General features: G+C 35.4%; 1 protein-coding gene across 1 annotated transcript; it reads left to right on the top strand.

The window, feature by feature from the left end:
* Nucleotides 1–794: 794 nt before the first annotated feature.
* On the top strand, nucleotides 795–2,660 carry LOC136983289 (uncharacterized). The gene has a single exon (XM_067279989.1). It carries the CDS (start codon nucleotides 795–797, stop codon nucleotides 2,658–2,660), a length of 1,866 nt encoding a protein of 621 aa, XP_067136090.1.
* Nucleotides 2,661–27,917: the final 25,257 nt, after the last annotated feature.

Consider the following 27,917-nt stretch of genomic DNA (forward strand, 5'->3'; position numbering starts at 1 on the left):
TAGGGCTATTTTAGTCCTAGTGGTGTGATTGGGCTTAGGATTGCTAACTTTTTAGCTTTGCAAAATTACCTTACCTTTGCATTTTGTGCATGTCCATCTTGGTTGTAGACTGTAAGTGTTTTGTCGTGTCATGTTTTTGGTTAGTGGGGCAACCCGCTATCAAGCAGACCAGTCTCCCCAAGCGCTGCTTCAGTCAGTGTCTCCACTAGCCACTAGCTTGGCCATCTCAACATCTTCAGGGACCCTTAGAGAGGCATCTCCGACGTCGCTGGTGTGTCTGAGTTTCTGCCATTATCGCTCTTCACCTTCAAGCTGTACCAACAACTCCACAGTGCAAGGACATTCTATTGGACCATCCCCACAAGATTTCTAACCAGGAATTATCTGGTAAGTACATTAATCAATCTAAATAATAATTTGGAGTCAGTTCCCCGTCTCGGTCGCACTAAGGGACTGGTCCAGACTAGCGCGTCTTCTGACTCACTTTGATTTCACGCATATTCGTATCTTTGACTAGTTGGATATAGTTGTATTATCTCGCTTAGGAATAATCACTTCAGCATGGCTCGGAAAGCCATTTCTAACTTTTTGAACGATTCTAATACTATCCTTAATGAGGTTAAGGGGTACTGTGTCGGCAATCCAAAAGGCAAACTTAATGGCAAAGAGCACATTAAGTACTTTTCTTTTAAACAAATAGGAAAAATAATAAGCATGGCCGAGGCTATCTTTCGAAACATACACTGTTAGATGGCATCGTGGACAAACTGGCTCTACTGCCAACTAAGGAAGATATGATGCAAATCGTCTCCGCTGAGGTAGAAAAAACGAAAGAGGTCTTAGCTGAGCTGAAGCAGGTTAAGGAACAGCAAGTGGCTGCCTCCATTCCCTCCTATAGCACCATCCTGATATCAGGCTTCGCCGTGAATCCCTCACAAAAAATCAAAACCACCAAACAGAGTAAAGATGTCCTTTTGGTATATCAAAAGGATGAAGACAAGAACAGCGATAATACTCGAAAGTGTATTCAGCAAAAGATCCAGCCCTCCAAGCTGGGAATAGGGGTCGAACGCATTCGGCACATAGGCTCTGGAGGGATAGCCATCGAGCTAAATAACAAACATGACATCGAAACGTTTGAAAAAACAATACAAGATAATATCCCGGAGCTACACACAAGAAGATCGAAAAATCCGCATATCATTATCTATTCCGTACACAAACAGATAGATCCTGAAGATCTAGTCAAATTGATTTATGAACAGAATAGTCTTCTAAATGAAAATTACAGCCAAGAAGATCTCAAGGAACTTTTTAAAATTAAGTTTAATACTGGAAAACGTGATGGTCAATTCTGTAACTGGGTCGCGGAGGTCACTCCTCTGTTGAAGCGGCAGCTCCTCATTACTGAAAAACTAAACATAGAATGGTCTCACTGTAGGGTAGCCGACTTTGTACCCATATTACAGTGCTATAGGTGCTGTGGATTCGGGCACACAACCAAGAGCTGCATACATGAGACTTCCACCTGCAGCCACTGTGCTGGTGACCATACATACAAAGAGTGTCCAAATCGAAACAATAGCCCAAATGCACTAACTGTCATCATGAGAAAGCAAATCAAACCTCACACAACGCCCGGGACAGTTCCTGCCCAATCTATCAGCGAGTTAAAAATAGTATTATCGACTGCACAGACTATGGATCTTAGTGATAATAACAATATCAGTTGTCTGCAAGTTAATTTGGGAAGAGGCATCTCTGCCACCTCCCTGCTTGCTACTAAATGCTACAAATACGACTTGATATTCGTCCAGGAACCTTACTGCGCACATAATAGGACTACCTGTTTACCTATCTTCTGTTCCGTGCTCAGAGGTACTAATGCATACTCCTGGGCCATCACCATTGTGACCAATCCTAACCTCTCTGTTCTGCACCACAGGAACTTGTCCAACGAATATATTGTCTGTCATGAGCTCATCCACAACAATAACAGGTACATCTTTATTAATGTATACTGTCCTCGAGAGGCTAACGTGGAGCAAACCGCAAACAACATCCAATGTGTTATCGACAATTTTAATAACGCTAACTTCATTCTACTTGGGGACATCAATGCACATTCTCACACCTGGGGTGGCAAACAACAAGACCGACGCGGCGATGTCCTTGAGGAATTTTTTGCTCATAACAGGTTCCAGTTACTCAACAACCCTCACTCACCGCCGACTTACACTTCTGCCCAAGGCGAAACATGGATAGACGTGACTACCTGCAGTCTGGATTGCATAACTGATTTTGACAGGTGGATGGTGCTCAGTGACTGCAGTCTAAGTGACTATGCCTATATCTCATTTCACCTTCTCAGCACTAATTGCACCACGGGCACTCCCGCCCTTCCTAGATACAATTACAACTTGGCACTGGCCGACTGGACCGGGATGCAGAACTTCCTTAACTCTAACATTTCTGACTGCTGCCATAATAATAGGGACGACGCCAGTAGCACACTTGACCATAACATTACAACAATACAGCGTGCTTGTGAACTCTTTATTCTGAAAACTACTCCGAAACATCGCTCGGTCTCTTGGTGGACTAATCAGTTCACCAAGCTTCGCAAAACCAACAATAGACTGAGAAGTAACTACCAGTAATGCAGAACAGAACCCAACCGCTCTAACCTTAAGCATCTCTATCTTGACCACCAAGCTATATATAAGAAGGAAATCAAAGACGTCAAGATTCATTCCTGGTGGCAGTTCTGTACTGCAGCTTCATCTAACCCTTGGGGTTATATAACAAAACTATGTACTAATAAACTAAGAAATACGCAGGTCCTGGTCAGCAATGATGCAGTGTCCACCAACAATAGCTTCTTCAACATTATTAATAGACAAATGAGCTCCTTCTGCATCGAGGACTGTACTGACAAAGATACTCCCTGGCACAAAAACATAAGGGAAGAAATGAACGCACCTATTCATACCGGCCACTCTCCCGACTTCAGCCATGATGAAATCAATTATGCCTTCTCAACTCTAAAGGACAATAAGGCACCTGGCATCGACAACATCAACAGCAAAATTGCCAAAACCATCTGGAAGCTTATACCTGATCATATCAGCAACATGTTTAACAGTTGCCTACATAATGGCATCTTCCAAAATAAGTGGAAAGTCGCTAAAATAATCCTGATTCCAAAGCCTGGTAATCCTAACGATGCCAGGCCAATTTCCCTGCTGCCACTCTTTGGCAAAGTTCTTGAACGTCTACTGACAGACTGCCTGGTTTGGCACATCCAGACTAACAACATCTTTAGTGATGCCCAATTCGGCTTTCGCCAACAACGGTCTTCTGCCGACGCCATTCACTATGCCACAGAAAATATCAAACGCCTTCTCAGTACGAACAAATATGTGTTGGCCGCCAGCCTTGACATCTCCAAGGCTTTCGACTCTGCCTGGTGGCCACTCATTCTGTACCATCTTAAGCAAATTGACTGTCCAGCTAACATCTATTACCTTGTCAGAGAATACCTGAGCAACCGGAAAGCCCTTCTCCAGCATAGGTCACATCACGTAGAAAGAAACATCGTCCGTGGGTGCCCACAGGGGTCGGTCTGCGGACCACTCTGTGGAACCTCATCTTCAATTCCTTTCTAACAGAGGACTTTGGCCATGACACCATTACTGCCTATGCAGATGATGTCCTCATTTTGATCAGAGGCAATTCCCGGGCAATGCTAGAGAAAAGAGGCAAGGAAACACTCGATAAAATCCATAACTGAGGCTTTGGGCATAAGCTTAAGTTTAGCTAAGACCACCTGTATTGTTTTCAATAAGCTTGGACAACCGAACCTCTACCTCCGCACACCAACAATCCGAATGAATAATCAGTCCATCAGAGTGGAAAAAACAATCAAGTATCTCGGCGTCTGGCTTGACCACCGCTTGAACTGGGACGAACATATAAAACATATAACTAACAAGACCAACATGATTTTCCAAGCATTTTCTCAAGTTGCACGCAAGAAACGGGGCCTAAAATCTGATGCCGTTAGCATCATTTATGAACATATTTTTATTCCCATCATTACCTATGCAAGTGGCAGCTGGGGCTGGACTGCCAAAAAGGTACACCCAAGCAGGAAATTAATATTGTCCCAACGTAAAGCCTTGATCCTTATGTCTGGGGCCTACAGAACCACGTCCAACAGGAGTCTACAAATCATTACTCGTAAACCGCCTATCACCAACATTATCCTAGCCAGGCATGAGCTTTGGAAGCTCAAAACCGGTCATGATATCTGTACTATCACATGCAACATTCCTGCGGCTAATTATGAGAGAATGAATCCAGTCACCGACCTTACTCCCCCGAACATCCACAACTACATCAGCACTGACATGCTTACCAACCCGACTTGGAAATCTACACGGACGGCTCAGGAATTAATGAAAACATTGGCTGCGCCTTCGTTGTACTCCAAGAAAAATACGAGCTCCACCACCAAATGTACAGGCTTGATAATCTTTGCAGTGTTTTTCAGGCTGAACTTAAGGCCATTCACATGGCAATAAACTGGTCTGAACAGAACTCCACTAATAAACAGATTGCCAGTCCGCCATTAACCTGATCAACAGCAGGCAGCTTCATCCTCTTACTGTTGCGATCAAAAATCTCACCCATAACTCATCCAACGGTTACAGCATCAGCTGGGTCCGCGGGCATCAAGGTACTGTACTGCTGGAAATGAGAGAGCGGACCAGCTGGCGAAGGCAGCCGCTAACAACAGTGCGCTGCAGCCTATTTACAACAAAATCAGCCACCACAAAATCATTAGTCTTCTGTATAATGATGTTCTTCACCACTGGCAAAACTCCTGGCAACTCAATCATAGCAACCAAACCTACCACTTCATTTCCAACATCATCGAGCATCGCAGCTATACCTGGATTAACAACAATTCTCTACTCACGCAGTTTATTACTGGTCATGGGAGGTTCTCCTGCTATCTAAACCGGTTTACGAGAAAACAGAATCCTCTTTGTGCCATCTGTAAGGAGGTGGATGGCCCCGATCATTATCTTTACAGATGTATCTGTTTACAAAAAGAAAGACTTGAAATCGAACTCACTGCAGCAAAACTCAGCATCTCCTGGCCAAGCCAACAGCTAGACCTCTTTAAACACAAGGAACTATATTCAGCCTTTGTAAATCTTGTGCGTGCTTATGAATACATTGCACTCACCACCACGAGAGAGTAGTTCCTCTTTCATTTCCTCCTGTTTCATCGCCTCTGCCTCTGCTCTAGCCCTACTGTAAATATTGCACATATGCTACCTCAATTGTATGTGCTTTCTATATTGATCCGTATTGTTTTCTACTTTGTTTTTGTACTGTATTGTTCTGTATTTAAACTCCAACTGTATATAACACTTTAGATTTTGTTTCGTATCCTCTTATTACTGTTACCTAGTTTACAATTTGTTTTATGTGCTCACAAGTCTTGTAACTCTTGTGTTTAATTCCATTTCTGCATCCAATTACATCTTTATGTTATATTATTATGTAATAACACTTGTATCATTATATTTCATTAATTCGTATATCATCCAAGAATTTTATTATTTTAGAATAATTCTATAATCACCCAAATATTTGCAAACAAGCTGTAAATTAACTGTACTAACACTTGTTTCTACTCCTCATATTGTATCTACTCCCGTTTATCATCCCAAATTAGGATCTTAAATATTTCTGTAATTATCTGTATTTGTAAACAACTTGTAATTTAACTGTATCTTGTTTTCACCCCGGCAGTGCAATGCGGAACCGGGGCATGTACATAATAAATGATATTGACTGACTGACTGTCCTCTACAGGTTCGTTCACAGATTACATTTCTTATGTTAAGAGTAAAGCTTGCTCTAAAATAAATGAAGTGGTTGATATTCTGAGAAAAGTGAGGAGTAGCCATATGGTCCTGTGTGAGAAACTAAACGTTTCCTTATTTACTTCTAGTTGGTCTTACGGTTTACCCTTCTGGGGGCCTTTTCGTTTTGAAGGCATTGACTCGATTGAGTTGATGTTCTGCCGTCGTCTTCTTGGCCTCGAGAAGACGTTTCCGTCATATACAATTAAATCTGAATTGGGCTTAGAATTCCCCCGAAAACGTTTTGTTAAACTAATTTTTAAGTTTTTCAAAAACGTTATTTCTGAAGCTTCCTCTTTGACGAATCTGTCATCGACCAGACTGTTAAAAAATTGTTGGTATACTAAGTTGGAGAAGCTGCTTAATAGAATAGGTATTTCGCTTTCTCTGATCGACTTATCCCAAGATGTTATAAAATATTAGCCTATGTAAACAGTATCCTACGTGAGTTTGTTAGTCTTTTTTTACAAAGGAATGAGACAGGATACTCAAGGCTAAATACCAGACATGGTACTCGTAAATTCTAGATAATTGTCGATGTCTTTATCATCATCAACTGTCGTTTATTTGTAAAGAAAACAATTGTTCAGATTCCATTAAATAAGTATCGTTTAGTTTGGAAAAATTTGTATTTAGATTTAAGTTCATCAGCCATTTGTGCTTATTGTATGCAGGATTATGCAAACCTGAATCATTATTTGTTAAATTCTAAGAGCCAAACTCATCTTCGTTCATCAACATATATTAGTAGTGTTACTTGTAAAGAACCGGCTGATAAAATTTATGGATTATTTTTTAACAATGATTCGGTTGAGACTGTTTGGCATAAGTTTAATTTACTAATTAATGTTAGTAAATATGCTACCACTTCTCCTGAAAAATAATTTATGCAAGAAATATTTAATTAAATTATGATTAAATTTTTACTTTATTTTATTTTACCTTATTTATTTGTTATTTTTAGTTTTTTTCTTTTTATAATATTTGCAGTTATTTATTATCATAAAAATTAACATTAACTTACTCCTTGTTATTTTTTATGTTAATTTTTGATTTTATTTACTGCTCTTCGACGTCGACATTTCCGATACATTTAAATTTTGTATTTTAAGTTCTATCTGCAGTATTAAAAACCTGAAGATGTTCGCTAAAGACGATCGAAAACGTTTGTTTTAGTAATAAATTGTTACTTTCTTAGTGGATTACTGGCTTTTTGTGCTTGTTTATATTCCATCAAGTTTTCGCCGTTACTTTTGGTTCACGAATTCATTAAAATATAAACATAAAAAATCATTCTTAAAATACTAGATAAAATACAAGTTTAGCGGAACATATAAACTAAATAAAGATCATTACAAACAATTACAATATAGAAAATAAGAAACAAGAATCTTTTCAAAAATAATTGTAGTTGCGTTTTACTTTTCTGGTTTTTTGTGTACACGGAAAATTATTGAAATTATGTCAAATTTCATTCTCCGGGTATTTTTCATATCTCTACGTTTTGAGACCTTTTGAACTCAAAAAGGTAAAACAAAACAACAACAAAAAAATTCCGTTGATGTGTGTGTTGGTGTCTATTTCGTTTAATATCTCACGATCGATAATGATTATTTAACGAAATTTGCTTAGTAGTTTCTGTATGAGGGGCATTGATGCTATTAAATTTTAGTGGTTAAAGGTCGAGGGACGGGAGATGGAGGTGGTCATATCTCGAATGAAGTCGGACTTAATGAAGATTATACTCGTCATTGTCATTTACAATTTTTTAAAACTCATCTCTACCCTCAAAATTAAGCCTTTTGTCTTTTATAATAATTAATAATATAAAACTTACTCTTTTCTCGAGGGCCAGACCAGTTATAAATATGTTAAGGACTTGACGGTATGGTAAGAAGATTATACTTCCGTTTTTAATGTAAAAACGTCAGATCCTCCATAGAAAGGCTGACGTTGATATCGTTTTAATCATGTGAATTTTCTACTTACTGTTTGTTTTTTCGTGAAGTTTATCTTCAAGTGTTTTTAACTGTTACTTCTGTGGTTGGCGAAAAATGGATTAAAATATAGACTTGAAAATGTGAATAATTTTCTTCATTGTCTAAACTTCGAAAATAGAAGATATCCAGAGTTATGTAACGACAGATAAAACTTACTTTCAAACAAAATCTCATAACAGATGGCACCAAGACAATATTAATTGTGCTAATATATCTTAGTGTTTTTCGCCGGAAAAGTTACGCAACTCGTTGCTGGATATTTTTTAGCATTAAATTTTCTAAGAATTATCTCAATGTTAATAATTCTGGCGTGATTATTTCGAATGTAAATAAAATCAAAATTGTCATCGTCTGTAGACACAGCGACTTCTTTCTTAAAATTTTTGTTAAAAGACCGTTGATTCACAAGTTGCAATAGCCTCATCCAAAGATTCTACATATTGCTAGTAAATTACAGCTGTTATAAAAGATACTACAAAACTGTACGAGATTACAATAAAAGCACACACTAAAATTAGTAATCCAGTTAAAAGGAAACAATTTCTTTTAATTACAAACGTTTTGAACTGTCTTTAACAGCCATCGTCAGGTTATAGAATCTTACAGAGAATAAAATTTAAAGAGCAAAAATTTAAATAAAATAGAACTTTTTAAATTCGTTGGTTATCGCCTGCGTAGAAGAATGATAAAGTAAAATTCAAATAAATTACAAAACAATAAAAAGGGATAAATAAAATAATATGTAAACAAAAGTAAAAAATATAAAAAGTAAATAAAAAACTCAAAATAAATAAAAATATAAATAGGATTATAAATAGCACAAAATCTGCAAGCCTGGAATATATCTTACAAAATAGCAACGAATTGAACCTTAAAGGAAATTCCAGGATACCTTCAAGGTTCAACTCACTGCTATTATGTAAGGTTATAAATATTAATAAATATTTTCATGCATGCGACATTGAAGATGTGTCCTTGAAATTAACGGTGAAATTTTTTTTACTAGCTTTGAAAATTTTAAAGTTTTCGAGATACTTGAGTTATGCAGGATCAGACGTAATATGTAAGAGAAGTGCATTAATCAAACGCCACTCGGACGTCATTGTCTTAAGCAAAGGCTGTAAAGACCGTTCTGCACAAACCGCTGTGTAGTGATGTTTCTTGATCTAATATTCAACGGTCACCCGCAGACCGCTGAATATTGGATCAAGAAATCCAATTCAATGTACTCGTAGGGCCGAGTTATTCTGTTATCAAAAATAGGAATCGTGTAAACGCCACGTAGTAAAAATCTTCTCGTCTCTTTGGCTAAGATCAAAGGGCAGTATTGTGTACCTGTATGCGGTCTGTTTCAAAGGTTCTATGGCCTGGGAAACTTCCGCACCTGGCCTCTTGGCTGTATGCTTTGACCTAGCTTAGCCTTCGGGCTAAGCCATGGTAGCTATGTTTTTGGAACTTGTCGTTACCATCCTGGCATCTCGTGCCAAGAGATCGTTCGCTGATGACGGCCCAATGGTCGTAGGGTGTTTCACGTAGTAGCAGGCATGGATGCAAGACCGGGTTAATTAACCACTCAGCAGTGAGGGACGTATATATACGTCGAGGGCGATCGTGTGGCAGTGGTGAGGGACGTATATATACGTTAAATTCTTTTGGGGGTATCACCAGAATTTAGCCAAAAACTACTGCAAAAAAAATCACATAAAAAATGAATTATGTAACAATAAAAAAAGACTTTTCTTTACTAGACATAACTGTTTACAAATACTTTTTCTAAAACGGAAATGAGAAAAATTGCGTGAAAAAATACTTTAAAAATTTTTCGGGTATATTCTCCACCACTAAGGGATAGAACCATACCTGACTCTCCCACTGCTGAAAGGTTAACTTTCTAGCTCGGTTAAGGGTCCCTAAACTTTGATTATCAGTAAAGATCTTTCTCGTATATCTTTATCATTCCTTAGCAAAAACAATTGGACTTTTTTTTAAATGCGATATTTATATTGGCTAGCCGGGATATTTTTCTGTAGGTACTCTCTACCTTAGAGGACCTCTGTTAAAGGTACGGCCGATCTTTTATGGCCTCTATGGCCGATCGTTGTTCAGTGTAGAATTGATAGATTTACAGTACGATAACGCTGGATAATGCCCTGGATAAAATTTGTCGAGTAGCCTAAGTCAGTGCGGTTAATACGTTGGCTGTCTTTGTTCCTGGAATGCATATCAGAACAACGTGTGTATGCTCTTTTTATGTCTTCTGAACACTGCTATCATATAACCGAATGATCATGCAACATTGGCGGAATAAATAAGGAGTTGTACATATTCTTCTTGTACTCATCGGTGTGAAGATAGAGAGGGTAATTAATAATTAAAATTAATTATTTAGAAATAATTTAGAATTTTTACGACGGGTTACGTGAGAACGTGTCAAAGAGTCAGTTAAAAGGGAAAATCAACCTCCCGCACTTCCTATTACGTTCGATTGTAACGATGAGTAAACTGATCGTTATGACCATATAAGGCAACAAATTTTACTAAGATTTGAGAAACCAACTCTGATCTTAGTCACCTCCAACCATTTATTTCGAAGGTTTGACAGTTGTTATCAATTTTAGTATAAACAACACTCGGTCCGAACGTAATCTGGTCTAAGTTCGCTTGTCGAACTTACAAGGTTAGACCAGATTACATCATGATTTGCATTAGTCATTTCCCCGACCAAACGGGTTTAAAAAGGGGTCGGATACAGACCTCTGGGCGGCCATCGACAGAAGACAGCCGACCCCCTGGCCCGCCATACTCTATTACGGACGTTAACCAGATACACTGGCCCGCCATACACCCTACGGCCAATACCTCTGGCCGGAAGATGCCATCATCTTTGCCAAGTCTACGACGGTCCACCCCGATACTCCGCAGGATCAGCGAAGGTCTTCATCGACAACGCATATCACGGATCCATACACAGCGAGTACACATCACGAGGTATTAACTTAGACTGTTTTGTAAACTCTCTCTCTCACTCTCTCACTTGGTTATAAGTTAGAGTAGTATTACCGAACGTAGCGAACGAACGATCACACGCGTCAAATAGAATTGTCGAGACGATACGGATAATTAATGTTGCTTTTGTTATATTCTAGAATAAGTAGATTCTAGTATAAGTTTATTCTGTGTTATTATTTATGTCCGTTTATATGTCCGTTTATCTGTCAAATAAATTAGTTATGTTAAACCTGTCTCTTCCTGAGTACGAGCGACACCTTACCACCACCTCACTCACCCTCCCCACTCGATTTAGCCCTCTTAAACGACCATCCTAGACAAGAGAAGCCAGTAAGCAGGGTCAAGCCCGCAGCTTAACCCCCTCGGTTCTCACATCGGTAATGAGAGATCCATTGCGCACGTTTGATAAAGATGTAGTTGGAAGGTGCTCTTCTATTCAGTGCAGAGCACCAAATCAAATCAGGAAAAAGACGTACAATCCCTTATTTATTTCACCTATCTCGCATGATCCATTCGCTTATAAGATAACGGCATTCAGAGGGCTTCAGAATGTTATAAATTTTGACAAATAAGTTAATTATACACATTAAACTAATAACATTCAAAATACAGTACTGTATTATTAAACAACTTTAATGTAAGGAAAGAATAATAAACATTTTTTCTTTGGATTACGTTTAAATATAATTATTGGAGAATTTCAGTGTCCTATTGGATGAGTTGAACCTTACAATTTAAGGCATTTTTCTTTTGTTGAACACTCATTTTTATAGTAATAGTAATATTCATTTTACGCGATTGATGCTCGTGGTTTTTATTTCCACGAATTACAGTAAAACATCAATTTAACTCCATTGTTTATCGCCTCTGAAATTGATAGTAAATCCAGTGCGGTGCTGAACGGAAAGTATCGAAAATAAACTAAAATAACCTAACCGAATCAATTTAAAGCAATTTAGTATAACAAACAAATAATCTCTCTCTATAAAAACATCTCCTATGTAGCGGTAAGCAGACAGTTCTTGCCACTACACACATGTGTAGGAATGAGCTGGAGTACCTGCCTTTTATGTCGAATTATCTAATTTATTTTACTGGATGCATAAATTTATTATTATGGTGGCGTTTAATTTTTCCTGGATATATATTTAAGTATGGCTTATTTTAGCGCTGGAACAAGCAACTACCACATGCATGCACTCATGCAATGATGAAAAGAGATCTTTTACCTCTGGATATGTTTAAATGGTCATCCTGTATAATAATGCTGTCTATAAAAAATTTTCAGTTTGAAAGTATGGAAATCACATGATTTGATGACAATAATGTCATTTCAACGTTTTATAATTTACAGATACTGATGTGTTCTTTCTCTGTATTTAATATTTATAGAAAGAATCGTTCTCAAGTAGGCCTATTCGTTGACGCTGTTTAGAAAGGCATATATCGAGGTTTGACTTTATATTCAAAGTTATTTTGTAAACCGAAATATTTAATCTACAGAAACTTTTAAAGTTTTCTTTCTTATACTTCTGTTAGTTTTTCTGTAAAAATCGAGAACATTACACCCTTTTAAATCTAAAAAATGAATAAATATTGTAACTTGTTTTCTCGTGAATATAATTTTCTATCTGAATAAATTTTAATTATAGAAAAAAAAACATTTATTACTTTCAATATTGAAATTTTTAAATAATAACCTATGTGTCTTTTGTCGAACATTTCCGAAATTTTCGATAAAAGACAAAGGGGTCATTAAGCTTCAAAGTAGTTTAACAAAATCGTGACCCCCCCACACACACACTAAGATACACACAGTAAAATTGCCAACCTTATTTTCTGGATATTTTAAGGTTCTCTGCGTCCAATAATGTAAAAATTTTGGGGATCATTTTTGACCGATAGCCATACTTTCCATATGTTTTATAATAGCCAGGAAAGCAAAGTGAAAAAGAATGAACTTACCTCTACAAACTGATAGTGTTATATATTTGATTTTGGAAAACATGATGCTATATTTATATATAAGGATTATAGATGTCAGGAAACAAATATACACTCCTATCTATTCTAATTTATCCACTTCTACTACAACTGCTTTGTTTCCTGTGAATAGTTACAGGATAACATGAACAACTATACTTAACAGACTGTTCTATTTAAATTTCGCCATCTGTTGATTTATAATTTTTATATTTACAAATTTGTTTAGAAAAATTGTGATTATTAAGTTTAAATCTTATATACTTAAATTAATTTTTTAATCAACGAGTGAATGTTAATGCATTTAGAGTACTAAAGCACGCAAAATCTAGTGCTTTATGCTTTATTACACTATTACAAATATTTTTCGAATTTTTAAAAATTAAAAAATTAAAAATAAAACCGATCAGACTTTTAAAAAGTTCGAATAAAGATAAACCAAAAAATATTCGTAAATTATATTTAAAATCTTAATAATAGATTTACAGTAGATATCAATAATAATGATTTTATTGCATATTTTAGATATAGTCAAACGTCCGATAACGACTACCTCTAAAGACCAGTTGTCTTTTTTTTTTCATAGATCTTTTTGAAGAAAATGACCTTTAAACTATCTTCTCCAAACAACGGAAATATTTATGTTCCTATTATTTGTTGTTGTTCGAAAGTTTGACTGTACAATTATTAAATCTTGAAAATATTCATTTAGGCTATATAATGTAGAAGTGAATAAAAATGTTAGAATATTCTAATATATCAGAAAATATTGCAGGAACTTTTAAAAATATAATTTCACAAAAATTCTAGAAATAAGATATAACTGTCACCTGTACAGGAATCTCAGATGTACGAGTATAACTAAAATAGAACAATGATATATGTGAATTTTTGTGATCAGTAGTTTAAAAAATTAATTCATATGCTTTTGTGTCTTTATTATACAATTTATTATATAAATGTCTACTGGGACATGTCGTATTATTCTGGTCTTATTAGTAGGTCTTATTATTCTACGAACCCGGACACCAGAATAATAAGACCTACTAATACGAGAAACAGGTGGAGAGATTTATAAAGGAAACGAATTTAGTGATATGATAATTGTACAAGCAAGGATACGGAAGTTTATGAAAATATTTTAACCACTTTTTAAATATTAATATGTATTTTTAAATTTGTGTTTATTGAATACAAGTTTATTGTTTGAAAATATGATACAAACTTTTATGTTGATTTTTTTAAAATTTCGATGTAATTATCCACCAAAAAACTGTAAGTCATTTTAATCGTATTATTGTTGGAAAAAATTATTATAACATTTTTATAATTTTATAAAATCTTGTTTTAGCATCTAGTGGCTGTAAACCTGCTGAGGAGGGACCAAGGGGTCCGAAATACACGTGAACAATATTTGTTTTTTCTGAATAAGTTTCGTAGAATCCGGACACCAGAATAATAAGATCTACTAATACGATATGTCCCCGTAGACATTTATAACATAGTAATATAACAAGTAATATAAAAAAAAATTTTTTAAGTCAGTTTCTACTTAGGTCAACAAAGAAAAATTTTATTTTAGTTGCTTGTGCTGACCGCTTGTGCTGACCACTTGTTCTGACGTCCGTCTCCTGTCGTTGTTGGTCCGAAAAGTGAATGAGTAGTTCAAAGTTCGCTTTTTTTTCTCCTCGCGCTGTCTATCGGTCGGAATCGGCATATTGCTGACGGGCGCCACAGTTTAAATTTAATTAATTAATGAATTAATATTTGAAAAACTGTATTAACGTCAAGTGCCATCCACTACAAGTTTTAAAAAATGTATTTGAACTTGAATGGATGAATAAAAAGTATTTTATTAACGATTGAAAATTTGAACAAGATATATAAATATAGGGAGAGTGTGAACTAATAGTAGAAATTGAAATAAAATGGAATAAAGGATATTCATTATATAATCGATCAGATTAAAAGCTTAAGATTTCTCAACAGATCAAATTTACAATCAAAACAGAGCCAAACAGACGTGTTAAAACAGCTTTGATCATTAAATTTTATGGCACTGTTTCTACGCAACATCACACGAATTGTTTGGACACTCTAATTTTAAGATCAAATTGCATTAATTTCAACTAGAAAGTACAGTGAAAATAGGGTATGGTAAACTGTTTATCTCACTTTTAATTAGATGTGTGTCACTTAATCAGCAATCGTGGATAGAACTTGTTATGTAAGCTTTAGACCTATTTGCACATACTGTGGATCTATATAAACAAGGGTGTGTTGAGAAGGAAACAGGTCGGAACGATGTTCCATCATTTCTTTCCAGGGTCGGAATAGAACATTTCCTAGAAGTTTTTCCTAAATAAAGAACTAGGTTGAATTACTCTGGTTATATATTCAAATTATCTTCCAGTGAAAATTGAAGATCCAAATAAAAATATCGAAGATGTAAAAAATTGCTCCAAATAAAATTTAAATTATATTACCAAATGTATTTGCATTAGAAACGGTAACTTGTTTTCATTTTCAATCTAAATAACAACAGGGCCTACCAGTGGCCAAGCGGTTCCGTTTCCTAAACACTGGGAGCCGATTGCAGAGATATAGTTTACGTTAAACGATGTTTAACAGCCGAACGGCGTCCAGGCGTTGGCTAGCTGAACCGCGGTTTAAAATGCGTTGCAAAGACGACGGTCGTCTGTTTCTGAACGCCATCTAAATGAATCTCGGAAAAACGTTGACTATTGCTTTCTTCGCTGTTACTCCCCTCTCTTATGAGTCGTTTAACCAATCAGGTCATTCGTTTATGACGTCAGAAAAATGGCGACAAACAACGTGTTCAAATTATGCCGGAATTTTTCCGAAGAAGAAAAAAGTGTCCTCGCAGAAATTATAAAAAATTATCCTGCAGTTGAGGAGAAAGGTTACAACAATCGTATTCTGGGAATGAAAAAACCGCATGGGAGATGATAGAAAACGAATTTTTTACGTCGTTTCCGTCTCTGTCTGCTCGCAGGAAGACCTTATTCTCATTCGTTAAACAAGACGTCATTCTTATTATAAACGTCTCTATCACTATACAAAAAATTTTTTAAATATATTTAATGGTAGTTTGATAGATATCTGCATACAGTAGAGACGTGAACTTCGATAAGATCACAGGCTATCCTCTGGAAGCGTCCGGTGGCATAAAATCGTAATGTCGTTAACAACTATTGTTCAGTAATTAATAACAATCCTCTTCTATCTAGATGCTTAATTTCGTCGTCAATACGATTTAAAATATGAACAAATCCACATTTAGAAAATCTATACTGAATTCGAAATTCGTTCTCGGAATAGATTTCTAAAGGATTATTCTGATCTCGTATTACTCTTTCTCTTTTCGTAATTGTCGAGATAAATAATTTCTCATTTACAAGATTTGTTAAATGAACAATATCCATTGTAACATAAATTTTGCGACCAACAAATGGAGATTTCTGCTCAAATAAAATAGTCTCTAAACCTGCTCTCGAGGGAGTCTGGAAAATAGATAAAATAACTAGTTTCTAATCGCTGTTTAAACTGTGGCAAGCGAGAAACTCCGTCTCTGCAATGAAATTTTTTTGAACCGCGGTCTACATGATCTCTAAACTGCTGTCAGCGTTTGAACGTTGTCTTTGCAATCGGCTGTGGGAGTTCTGTCGTGGGTTCGTGTCTTGCTGGGACGGGCTGACCACGTGGAGTTTTCCGGGTTTTCTCTTCGTCCGTAACGCCTGAATAGGAGGCCATTTACCCTTAAAAAGACCATCTGGAAGGCATCCACCGTAGACAGATCGCCCAAGTGTTGCCTTTGCCATAACAAAATAAAAACAAACAAACTAAACAACAGAATTTGCATCGTCATTTCGCGAACCCGCGACCTCAATGTTTCAGTGTTCACTGGTTTTATCCAACCAGACACTGGTAAGCCACGAAATATATTTGTTAATGTATATAACGTTTTATCAGAATTACAATAGATAATCAACATAGTATAATTAGTTAAGAAAATTTAATATTTGCATTATTTGTTAAACATTATATTCGAATTATATATTGTTATGTTTATACAAATAAACTGATTCTAAAGCTTTATAACGAAATGAAAATTTATTTATAATATAATCTATGTATAAGCATAATTTTTTAGAAAGCTATCATATGTTGCGATTCTTAGATAATAATCCATTAAATGTGATATAAGTATAAAAGTAATTTAAAGTAATATATATTGTTTAAAAATCACAAAAGACAAATAAACTTACAATTATGATTAAAAAAAATGATCCAAAGTATTCTGATACACATTTTGTACTTCTGGATTTATATAGTACTAGCAGGTAGGCCCGGCGTTGCTCGGGCAAAAGTAACGATAGCGAAGATTAAGATTATTACCTTATAGTCAACCTTACCCGTTTTCACAAAATGCAAGAATTTGGTCCCCCTGTTTCCGGACTAATTAGAGAATTTTTAGATGGGGCTAAAAATATGTTCGATTTCCCGCAAAAACAAAACAAAAAAAAAACTGCATCTGCGTCTTGCACGTCGCTTTTTCTTAACAATTCCATTGTTGATGGAAGTGTTAAGCCTTAATCCTGTCCCTCTCCCCCGTGGAGAGGAATTTCGAAAAATCTCTTCTTAGTGTGTGTTCTCGTGACATACCCTAACTGTGTACCAAATTTGAAGTTTCAACTCCTAACCGTTTGGGCTCTGCGTTGATTAATAATCAACGCAGAGCCCATTATGACAGTAGATCCGTTACGTATTAACCTCACCATTATATGCCAGTTTACAGCTACATTAATTTGATTGAATAATTATAAAAATACTGATAAATACCAAAAATATTGTTATATAATAAATAAAGTCTGTTTTACATATATTTGAAATTAGTTTTTCTAAATTTATCTAAATTATTAGATGTTATTTAATACTTTTAATTTTTATCACTTAAATCAGTTCAAATATTTTAAATTTGTTAATGATATTTATTGAAATAATTATGAAAAATTCTATATTTTCGTCGAAAAGTCGATTTCACTATATTTAAATACAGCATGTAAGATTTGTTAATTGCATATTAAAAAATAACTTGGCTAAAAATCAATGAAAGACTCTTAGAAAATTATTAAGACTTTAACTTTTAAATATTTTCTTTCGTATATTCATTACAAAATGTGCTTTCGATAATTAAGTAAAAGTCTAAATTACGCTTATATAAAAATTAAATAAATTAATGAAAGAATGTTATTAGAAAATCATATTTTTCTGTAATAAGTTTGCGATTATTATGGAGAAATGACAACTCATAATCATGTTAATAGATTCTCGAATTGGCACAAAGCAGTAGCAGTTGTATCTACGTAAACCCGTGTTAATTGCATTTGACTAGTCTTTAAGCATACGCGATAAAAATGGAGTTTATCCGATAAAGACCGTTTGTTATTCTTAATACGATTTAAAATTCTTTGAATATTTAATCTGGTGGAGGCGTAATGATCACTCGATACTATCACACGCAACGACTTAACGCTACTCATAGTTTGAGAAACTCTTGTCTAGTGTATATAGGCAAAATTTTAGTTTGGTATTTCGTGCCATTGCGTAACAATGGACTTTACATGAACTCGTCGTCTCCATTACATACAGAAGTGTGATCAGTGGCTGAATTTTTTTTTGGAAGATTGTTCACTTATCGAAATTTACCACCTTAAGAGATACAGAAGAGAAGCATTCTGCCAGAAACAACTTTTTCTTGCACTATAATGTTTTCTCACTGCAGTACGCAATTCCGTAATACAATGAGGAAACAACGTAGACATTTAAGAACCTGAAGTTACGGGTTGTTTCTGATCCTTTTTACAGCCCAGATATGTCAGCATTTCACCTTTAGTTGTTCCCAAAATTAAAAATTCGTATTGAAAGGTTAACGACTGCCAAAGTTCTAGGTGTCATATATCAATGGATTAAGGAAAAATCAGAAAAATTTCTCATCCATGAAACTAAACATTTAGAAAGGTGTAACTTTGATGATTATGTTGAAACATAAATAAATATTCACGATTAAAATAAATAATTTTTCGACATTTTTTAAAATCGGCCAAATTATCCTTCTTCCCAAAATAATTTTATAAAAATGGAAAATTCATTTATAAATCAATCTTCGTGTTAACATTTAAAAATAATATAATTTTTGATATGCTGTGGCACAACTCGAACCTTCATAATCGTGAAGTTAGCAGGTCGTTAAATTTGTTTTGTATTTTATCTGTATTAATTAATGCAGATAAAAGACAATTACCTATATATTAATTTTTATTATATTAAATTACTCATTATTAATAATACATCAATAATTATATTAATACATATAATGCTTTTGTTAAAATAATTTATTTCTTGATTTATAATTCAAAATAACGATAACGCTAATAAAAATTTTACGTATAAAACATACTCTACGAGACAGATAACTATCAACTTGGGATAACAAGATATTAAGGCATTTTTAAAATTACAAATATGAGAGCCCGGACTTGACAAAAAATTTTTCGGATGAAAATTTAATTTTTTAAATTAAAATTTTCTATAATTTTTCCCACGATTGTTAAATTTGTAAAGGATGTGATTTTATCCCTGTATGGAGTCACTTCTCTTTCAAGATGATACATCGAATGTGTTACTTGACGACGAGAATTTGCTATTGGACATAGGCGTTGCAACATTGCTAGAGAAGGGCAAGGGGACAACGAGGAGGACCCCGAGATAAAAGGCAAGGTCTGACGATGACAGAGTGAGTTCGCCGATACACCTCCTTTTCATGTGAGTGTAGTTTAACCGTGCTCCATCGCCGATCTCTTTGCTCGTTGCTAAGGAGTCTACGGCCGTTCGCCGTAGACCCCTTAGCAACGAAGGTTTGATAGTAAACTGTACCATCAAGGAGCCTAACTCTGCCCAACCTAGCTGAAACCTCTCCACCCTGTCATCAGGACGTTTGGCGACCTCAAGATTTCGATCAAGCCGATGGAGGTATTTAGCATTGCGTGTAAAAATGTAAGCTCTCTCTCTCGTCTAGGAACCCGTTAAAACAGTATAAAGCCTAATCAATTATGTTACGCTATGTAAGTCTTATCCATTATAAGACGCTATATAAAAGCTATAACGAAACTCTATGTTATCCTATGTATATGTGTAAATAGTATACATAAATAAACGGGTATTATTCTTTTATAATTAAGTTGTGGTGTGCATAAAAATCCCTTCGCGCATTGTCACACAGAATTATAAATTTTTTTTTTCTCAATCGAAAACATCAGTTTTGAAATAAAAGAATTCAAAATTATTTTCCAGATTACTTTTTAATGATAAATGAATTTTTTCCAGATGACTGCTAATCATTTTAAAAAGTATGTAATTATCTGAAGCGGATATAACAAATGTTTGTTTGCAAACGCATTCGTTTTTATAATGTTTCATAAATATTTTAGAATCGACTGTTTTTTAAAATCAGATTTAATTCTTAACCTTATGACTTTATTTAATATAATCTTCTAATGTTCTCGAATTGAATTGATCATTATCTATGAACAATGATTTCAGTTACGGATCGCCAATGACCGAGTAGATAAAACCATTGAACCGTGGTTTAGGTCGCAGGTTTGAGACTCACTAACTGGCTGGCCACGTGGAGTTTTTCAAACTTTTTCACATGTGTAACACGTGAACAGGGACCCGTTTCCAATAGAAAATCTTCTTGAGAAACACTGTTTTTGACAAATCGCCCACGTATTGTGTTTTTGTATCCCATCAAATTAAGCCAAGACAAATTAGTTTGGGATACAACTACATGTAGGCAATACAGTATATCGGAGCTCGGACCTTTGATGTCTACTTATATGCCCTAAGGAATGTATAAATTTTGCGGGTTTTAAAGTAATTTCTGTAGCGAGGTCCATAACGATTTCTGCTTATCGCTCCTTTTCTAAAAATTAGATTTAATTCACAAACCCCGTTCTATACTAATACAAAAAGAATAAATTGTAAATAGGATGAAATTAAAGATCAAATAGGAGTTGTTAATTTTTATCGGATATAAATCAGAATTTAAAATTATGTTTTACTTTAATGAAATTCAGAGATAATTATATTTTCAATATAATAAAAATTAACTGTCTAACGACTCCAAATGACCCCTCTCGTTTTATTTACACGTGAGATGAATCGAATGGAAAATATTTTAAGTGAAGCTAAACGACTAAAAAATGTTTACAAATTGTAAAATAGTTTAAAATGTTCAGAAATGAAATAGAAAATGCAATATATTGAGTGACAATATTTTGAAGTTTTATTTTAACGCTAGTCCAGTTATCAAGTTTATCAGAAGTATGATCTTTTAATTATTTATATTTCAAAATAAAACTGTCAACTAAATAAGAAATGACAGGAAAATGTTAATTTTATGCATATTTTATACAATATCATGTTATATATAGTGCGTTTCGTTTGAAAACAGTAGATTTATTTTTAAGTAGGAAAAATGGAATTTTGAAATAAAGAATAAATATATAGAGAGTAAGGATTATACTATGCTTCATTTAATTTTATATATAGTATATTATGTTATGAATATATATATGTTATGAATATCCTTACTTTTTAACGAAATTATAATATTCATTTCGTCAGAAAAAAATAATAAATATTGATCAATTAATTAAACAAAATTTTATTTTTAAAATACAGTTTTCTGGTATAAGTTCCGATCTTTACTTTTAATATTAATTTGTTTTTCTTTTTTATCTTATTAATATTAATATATTTTAAATATAATCTATTAATAGAAGTTAATTATACTGATTTAACTTGCGGATAAAATTAGAGTAATTGAATCAGTCTCTTGGTTCAAATGAATAAACTTTTATTTGAACCTGTATACAAAATTTTCTTGTATTTCGGACTTTTTCGTCACTCATCGGCGGGTATTTTATTATTTATTATATTTATAAAATACAATAAAGTACTTTTAATTTATACAATAAAAATTATCATCATCATTTATTGAATAACTTGGTAAAATCATACAAAGTAATGTTTACAAATAGAGAATAATTTCTCTGTTACGGGGGAGATACAACCGAATAAAGGTGATTGCAGTTATGCAATTTTAATATACATAAGTATAAGTATTAAATAAAACTTAATCGCTATGATTAACAATAACATATATGGATGCATAGTAATACATCGATTTTACCAAGAACAGTGTGTACAAGAATAGCCAAAATTATCCGAACAAAAGGAGCATTTATATATATTAATTAATTGTAATGAAATTTTTCAAAAATTTTGACAAAGTAATTATATATTTTGTAAAGGTTATTCTTATTAAGATTATTTAGACTTCTTTTGAAATCAAGCGATGAGTTATAGTTACATATTTGAAGTATTTTATAGTAATCTCGCAGACTATCAAGTTCTTGACAGTTATAAATTAAATGATATGATGAGAAGTCTGCAGAATGACAAAGGAAGCAATAAAAACTTGTAAAGTCGATGTAGATATTATTGATGAAAAGAGTATATTTATTTAAACGAAGTTGTATTATTAGACGTTTTATATTTAAACTAATTGGTTGCAACATATAGGATTGAACGGACGGAAATTGTAACAAGTTGGTATACCATGGATGATAGGTGCTTTGATTTAATAAATTTTGATCTTTATTTATTGCTTGAGAAGTTGCGGAATTTATTAAAAGTGTATATCCAAATTTCCAATCTTGAATATTATCTTGAAATAATAGATCCGATACTCCAAATGTATTTAAGATTTTAGTTAACTTATACTGACGTAGATGTTTAAATTTTTGATTTTTACTCTTATTAATATTTTCATGATGTAGATAGGTTATTGTATTATTGTTTTTAAATTTAAGTTTATAATAGAATTTAATTAGACGTTTCAGTAAGAAAGGGAAGAGCCAGATAAGGTTCACTTCGTGCCGTATAGCATAGCCTGGAATAGTTCTTTCTAGCTGAAATAATTTGCGTAAATAATAAATATGAAAATACTCCAATTTATAAATGTAGTCTAGACTCCAAATCGGGCTTGCATAGTATATCACAGGGATAATTGTAGTAAATAATTTAATATGGATATTCAGATTGGAAGTTTTTAGCTTTGAACATACAAGTACTAAATTATCAATGGCTTGCTTTGCTTTGACTTTCATTTTGTTAAAATGTGCTTTAAATGTTAAATTCCAGTCAAACTTGATACCCAAGTAATCTATTTCATTCACAGTTTGTAATAGAGAGTTTTCATGGTATATTTTAGTATTTTTTTCAGCTATTTTACAATTATTGCGGAATATCATAACTTTTGTCTTAGACGGGTTTATTGTAAGATATATTGAATAAAAAAATTCATTGAGTTGATTATACAATAAAAATTATTAAAAATGATATTTTAAACTGTAATTACATATTTAATATACTTTAGACGACTTCTAACTAATGCGTAAGTCTTCAAGTTTTTTCCGCTTTTCTGAAAGATAAAACTCCAAATATACGTTGTTTGGTTCTGTTTTTAATTTTTCACTTTTTTAGCCTGGTTAAAATTATTTTAATTTTTAATTAATTAATTATAAATTATATCTTTTATAATTTCTTACTTTTTATCTCTTTTTCCCTCCTTTATCTTTTTTCTGATTTTTTTCTTACGCTTGTAATTTTGGCTGTACGTTTTTTTCCCTCTTATTCTTTTGCTGTTGTCGTGTTCAAATAGTATTATTATTTAAACGCTGTCTAAAAATATAATTATTCTATGTCGGATGTATTTCTTTTGAGATGTATGAGTTTTTAAAGTGATGAAGAATTTGTAGAAAATTAACGAATTCGATTTCGAAAACTATCAACTGTACGTTAGATACAAAATAACACTTAAATATGATTTTGACACGAAAACCTGTTTGAAGAATCATCAACTAGAAGAAGATAATAATTTTCTGTACTCTTCTATACAAGTAATCATTTATTAAAACATTATTATATTACAGATCTCATACAGCAGAAATCTTCGTAAATTATAAATAAAAATAATAATTTAATTAATATAAATAAGATTTTTTGAAAAATAATTAATTAGTGAATATTTCTTAAGGTTCCTGTAATAAATATTTTTTAAATTTGAAAAAATAATTGTTAATGAGCTAAAAACATTTGTTTAAAAAAAACTAAACTGTAAGCAGAGCATGTTTTTTTATTAATGTACTGTACATTAAAAACGTTAAGTACATTACCAAACAATAAAATGTCACCTTGGAACAAAAAACCTTTAAGGCGCCATTTCTACAATTATTTACGATGAAAAATTATCATTGTTTAATTTTAATAAATCAGGTTCCTTTATATATAATTATTAACAAACCATTAGTTATATTAATTCTTAAATCATCACTCTTCTGAGCAGTGGCGTAGCTAGGGGGTGCGGTAGGTGCGCACAGGGCCCCTGAAAAGCAATAGGCCCATGGGAGCCCCAAAATCACATGAAAAAAAGGCTCGAAAAATTTTTCACGGCAATCAGAACAAACCAAAATTTGGCATTTGGATGCTCGAGCTGGGGCCTCTATTACAGAGGAAAACCAGCAACTCAACTGTAATTCTTCTTCTTCTTCTTCTTCCTCAGCTTTTCCCACTCTATGTAGGGTCGCTGTTTCTGATGAGTCGCCTCCACTGCTCCCTGTCTTGGGCTGCCTCCACATTCAGATGCCTCCCTCTCAAGTCCTCCGCCACAAGATCCATCCACCGTCTCCGCGGTCGTCCCCGCCTCCTCCTCCCCCTCACTGACATCTGCATAACCCTTCTTCCCACATACTCTTCTTCTCTTCGTACCACATGACCAAACCACTTCAACCTTGCCTCCTGTATCTTTGCTTCTATGTTCGTAACTTTCACAGTCCCCCTCACACATTCATTTCGAATGTGATCCCTTCTCGTAACCCCACACATCCAGCGGAGCATCCTCATCTCCGCCACCTCCATCCTTTTGACATGGGTTTTCCTCAAGCTCACAGTCTCAATAGCATACAGCATAGCTGGTCTCACCACCACCCAATAAACTTTCCCTTTCAACCTAAGCGGCACCCTCTTATCACATAACACACCTGACATATCCCTCCAATTCCTCCAGCCAGCCTGAATCCTGCCTGTCACCTCCTTATCCACACCTCCATCCTCCGCCACAGTTGACCCCAGGTACTTAAAGGTATTGACTCTGCGAAATACGTCTCCCCTCAACTCCAGATCCCTCTCCCGGGCACTATCCACCTCCCCACTACACATATACACTGTTTTACTCCTACTCACCCTCAAGCCCCTCCCTTCCAACGTGCCCAACCACCTTTCCAATTTAACCCTCAGCTCCTCTTTAGTCTCGGCGCACAGAACGATATCATCTGCATACAACATGGTCCAAGGCGCCTCTTCTCTGACCCCGTCTGTGATCACCTCCATCAGCATGTTAAACAAGAAGGGGCTCAGTGCTGACCCCTGATGTAAACCAACTCCCACCTTGAAGCACCGGGACACTCCAACACAGCTCCTAACCTTTGTGGCCACATCCCTATACAGTTCCTGTATCAATCTAACATACTTTTCAGGAACTAGCTTTTCCCTTAGACACCTCCAGAGTTCTTGTCTAGGCACCGTATCATAAGCTTTCTCCAGGTCAATGAATGCCATATGCAGCTGGGTTTGCTTCTCCCAATATTTTTCCAACATTTGCCGAAGGGCAAAAATGGCATCGACTGTTGACCGTCCTGGCATGAATCCAAACTGCTCTCCTGCAATGGTCACCTCTGCTCTCAACCTTCTGTCTAAAACCCTTTCCAAAATCTTCATCGTGTGGGACATCAACTTTATTCCTCTATAGTTTTTACACTCTTGAACATCCCCTTTTCCTTTGTAGATAGGTACAAGTATACTTTCTCTCCATTCGTTAGGTATTTCCTCCTGCTCAAAGACTTTTTTGAATAGGTCCCATAGCAGGTCAATGCCCTTCCTCCCCAATGACTTCCACACCTCTACAGGAATTCCATCCGGGCCCTCCGCTTTACCGTTCTTCATCCTCTTTAGGGCCCTTTCCACTTCTTCTCTGGTTACCATCTGTACCATGCCCATGTTTTGGCTTCCTTCCTCTCTGTTCTTTGTTTCATTCTCTGTATTCAAAAGTCCCTCAAAGTATGCCCTCCATCCTTCTCGTATGTCGTTCTCCCTTCGAAGGACCGTCCCCGTTGTGTCCTTGATCTGCCTTACATGCGAGATGTCCTTCGTTGCCCTATTCCTGATTTTGGCTAAACGATATATTTTCTTCTGTCCTTCCCTTGTATCCAACTCCTCGTATAAATTCGCATATGCTCCTGCCTTTGCCTGTGCCACTACTCTCTTAGCTTCACGCTTTGCCGTTTTATACGCAAATCTATCTTCCTCAGTACGTGACCTGTCCCACTTCCGTTTTGCCTCCTTCTTTACCTGAACAACTTGTTGCACATTTTCATTCCACCACCAACCTTCCTTTTGCACCCTAATCTTTCCAGATGTTACACCAAGCACCTCCTCCGCACAGTTCCTGATAGCCTGGGCATTATATGCCCACCAGTCCTGCACCCCCTCCCATTCTTGCGAGATTTGTAGCAGCACCCTCTCCACATACTCCGCCCTCGCCCTCTCCTCCCTCAAACGAAACCACTTGATTTTCTTCATCTGTGTATTTCCACTTTTCCTATACATTCTTAACTTCATGTCTATGCACATCAACCGATGTTGCGCCGATACCTGATCTGTTGGTATAACCTTACAGTTTATCACCGTCGCAAGGTGCTCTCGTCTAGTAAGGATATAGTCAATCTGCGAACTATGAGGCCCACTGTTGAAAGTTATCAGATGACTTTCCTGCTTGGTGAAAAACGAATTCACAATCCCCAGATCAAAAGCCACAGCAAAACCCAATATACTCTCCCCCTCCTTGTTGGGTTCCCCAACCCCATGGCCTCCATGGATCCTTTCATAGCCCATGTTCCGCCCCCCTATGTGCCCATTGAAGTCGCCTCCCACAATTACTCTCTCCCCTCCTTCCAGTGTCCTCATTTCTTCATCCAATTCACTCCAAAAACATTCTTTCTCCTCTGTTGCACATCCTACCTGGGGTGCGTACACACTAAACACCACAAGTAGATCATCTCCAAAACTCAGTTTCATTCGCATCATCCTATCACCTCTCCTGTACACCTCTAGTACCTCGCTCCTCCACTTGCCAGCCACCACTATTCCAACCCCATTTCTTCCATTCCTGTTTGCACTGCTATAAAACAATTTACATCCATCTCCAAGTTCCTTCGCCTTGTCTCCCCTCCACCTCGTTTCTTGCACGCACAGTACATCAATCCTCCTTCTCCGCATCATATCCACCACCTCCATTCCTCTTCCCGTCATACTTCCCACATTCAGTGTTCCCACTCTCAACACCTTTTCCTCATGTAGGGCTTGCTTCTTTAACCTCATCCGCCACTGGTGAGGTAGCCCTTGCCCACTTTTCGCAGTTTTAGGGCGATCTAGCTGCGCGTCGCCTACAGGATTCGCCCTAGTTCTCCTTCTATCACAGTTTCTGAGACTCATCATGTAGTTTTGGCAAGATGTTTTACGGCCGGATGCCCTTCCTGACGCCAACCCTCTTCCTTTATCCGGGCTTGGGACCGTCAACAGCCATTTTCAGGGCTGCGTAAAAGTCAATAAATATTCGATAAAATCGATTAATTTCACTTCGAACGAATTTCAACGAATTTCAACTAATTTAAACGATTTTCGAACGTAACGATTTTGTATCCATTTTGTAACCATTATCAACTGTAATCTAGTTATACACTATATAAACCACTACACAAAAATATTTTAGTCCGTTTAC

Source organism: Centruroides vittatus, unplaced genomic scaffold (genome assembly GCF_030686945.1).
Source record: "Centruroides vittatus isolate TY-2023 unplaced genomic scaffold, ASM3068694v2 contig_880, whole genome shotgun sequence".
Lineage (NCBI taxonomy): Eukaryota > Metazoa > Arthropoda > Arachnida > Scorpiones > Buthidae > Centruroides > Centruroides vittatus.

Excerpts from the sequence above, each read along its gene's own strand:
- LOC136983289 (XM_067279989.1), top strand. The coding sequence starts at position 795 with ATGATGCAAATCGTCTCCGCTGAGGTAGAAAAAACGAAAGAGGTCTTA.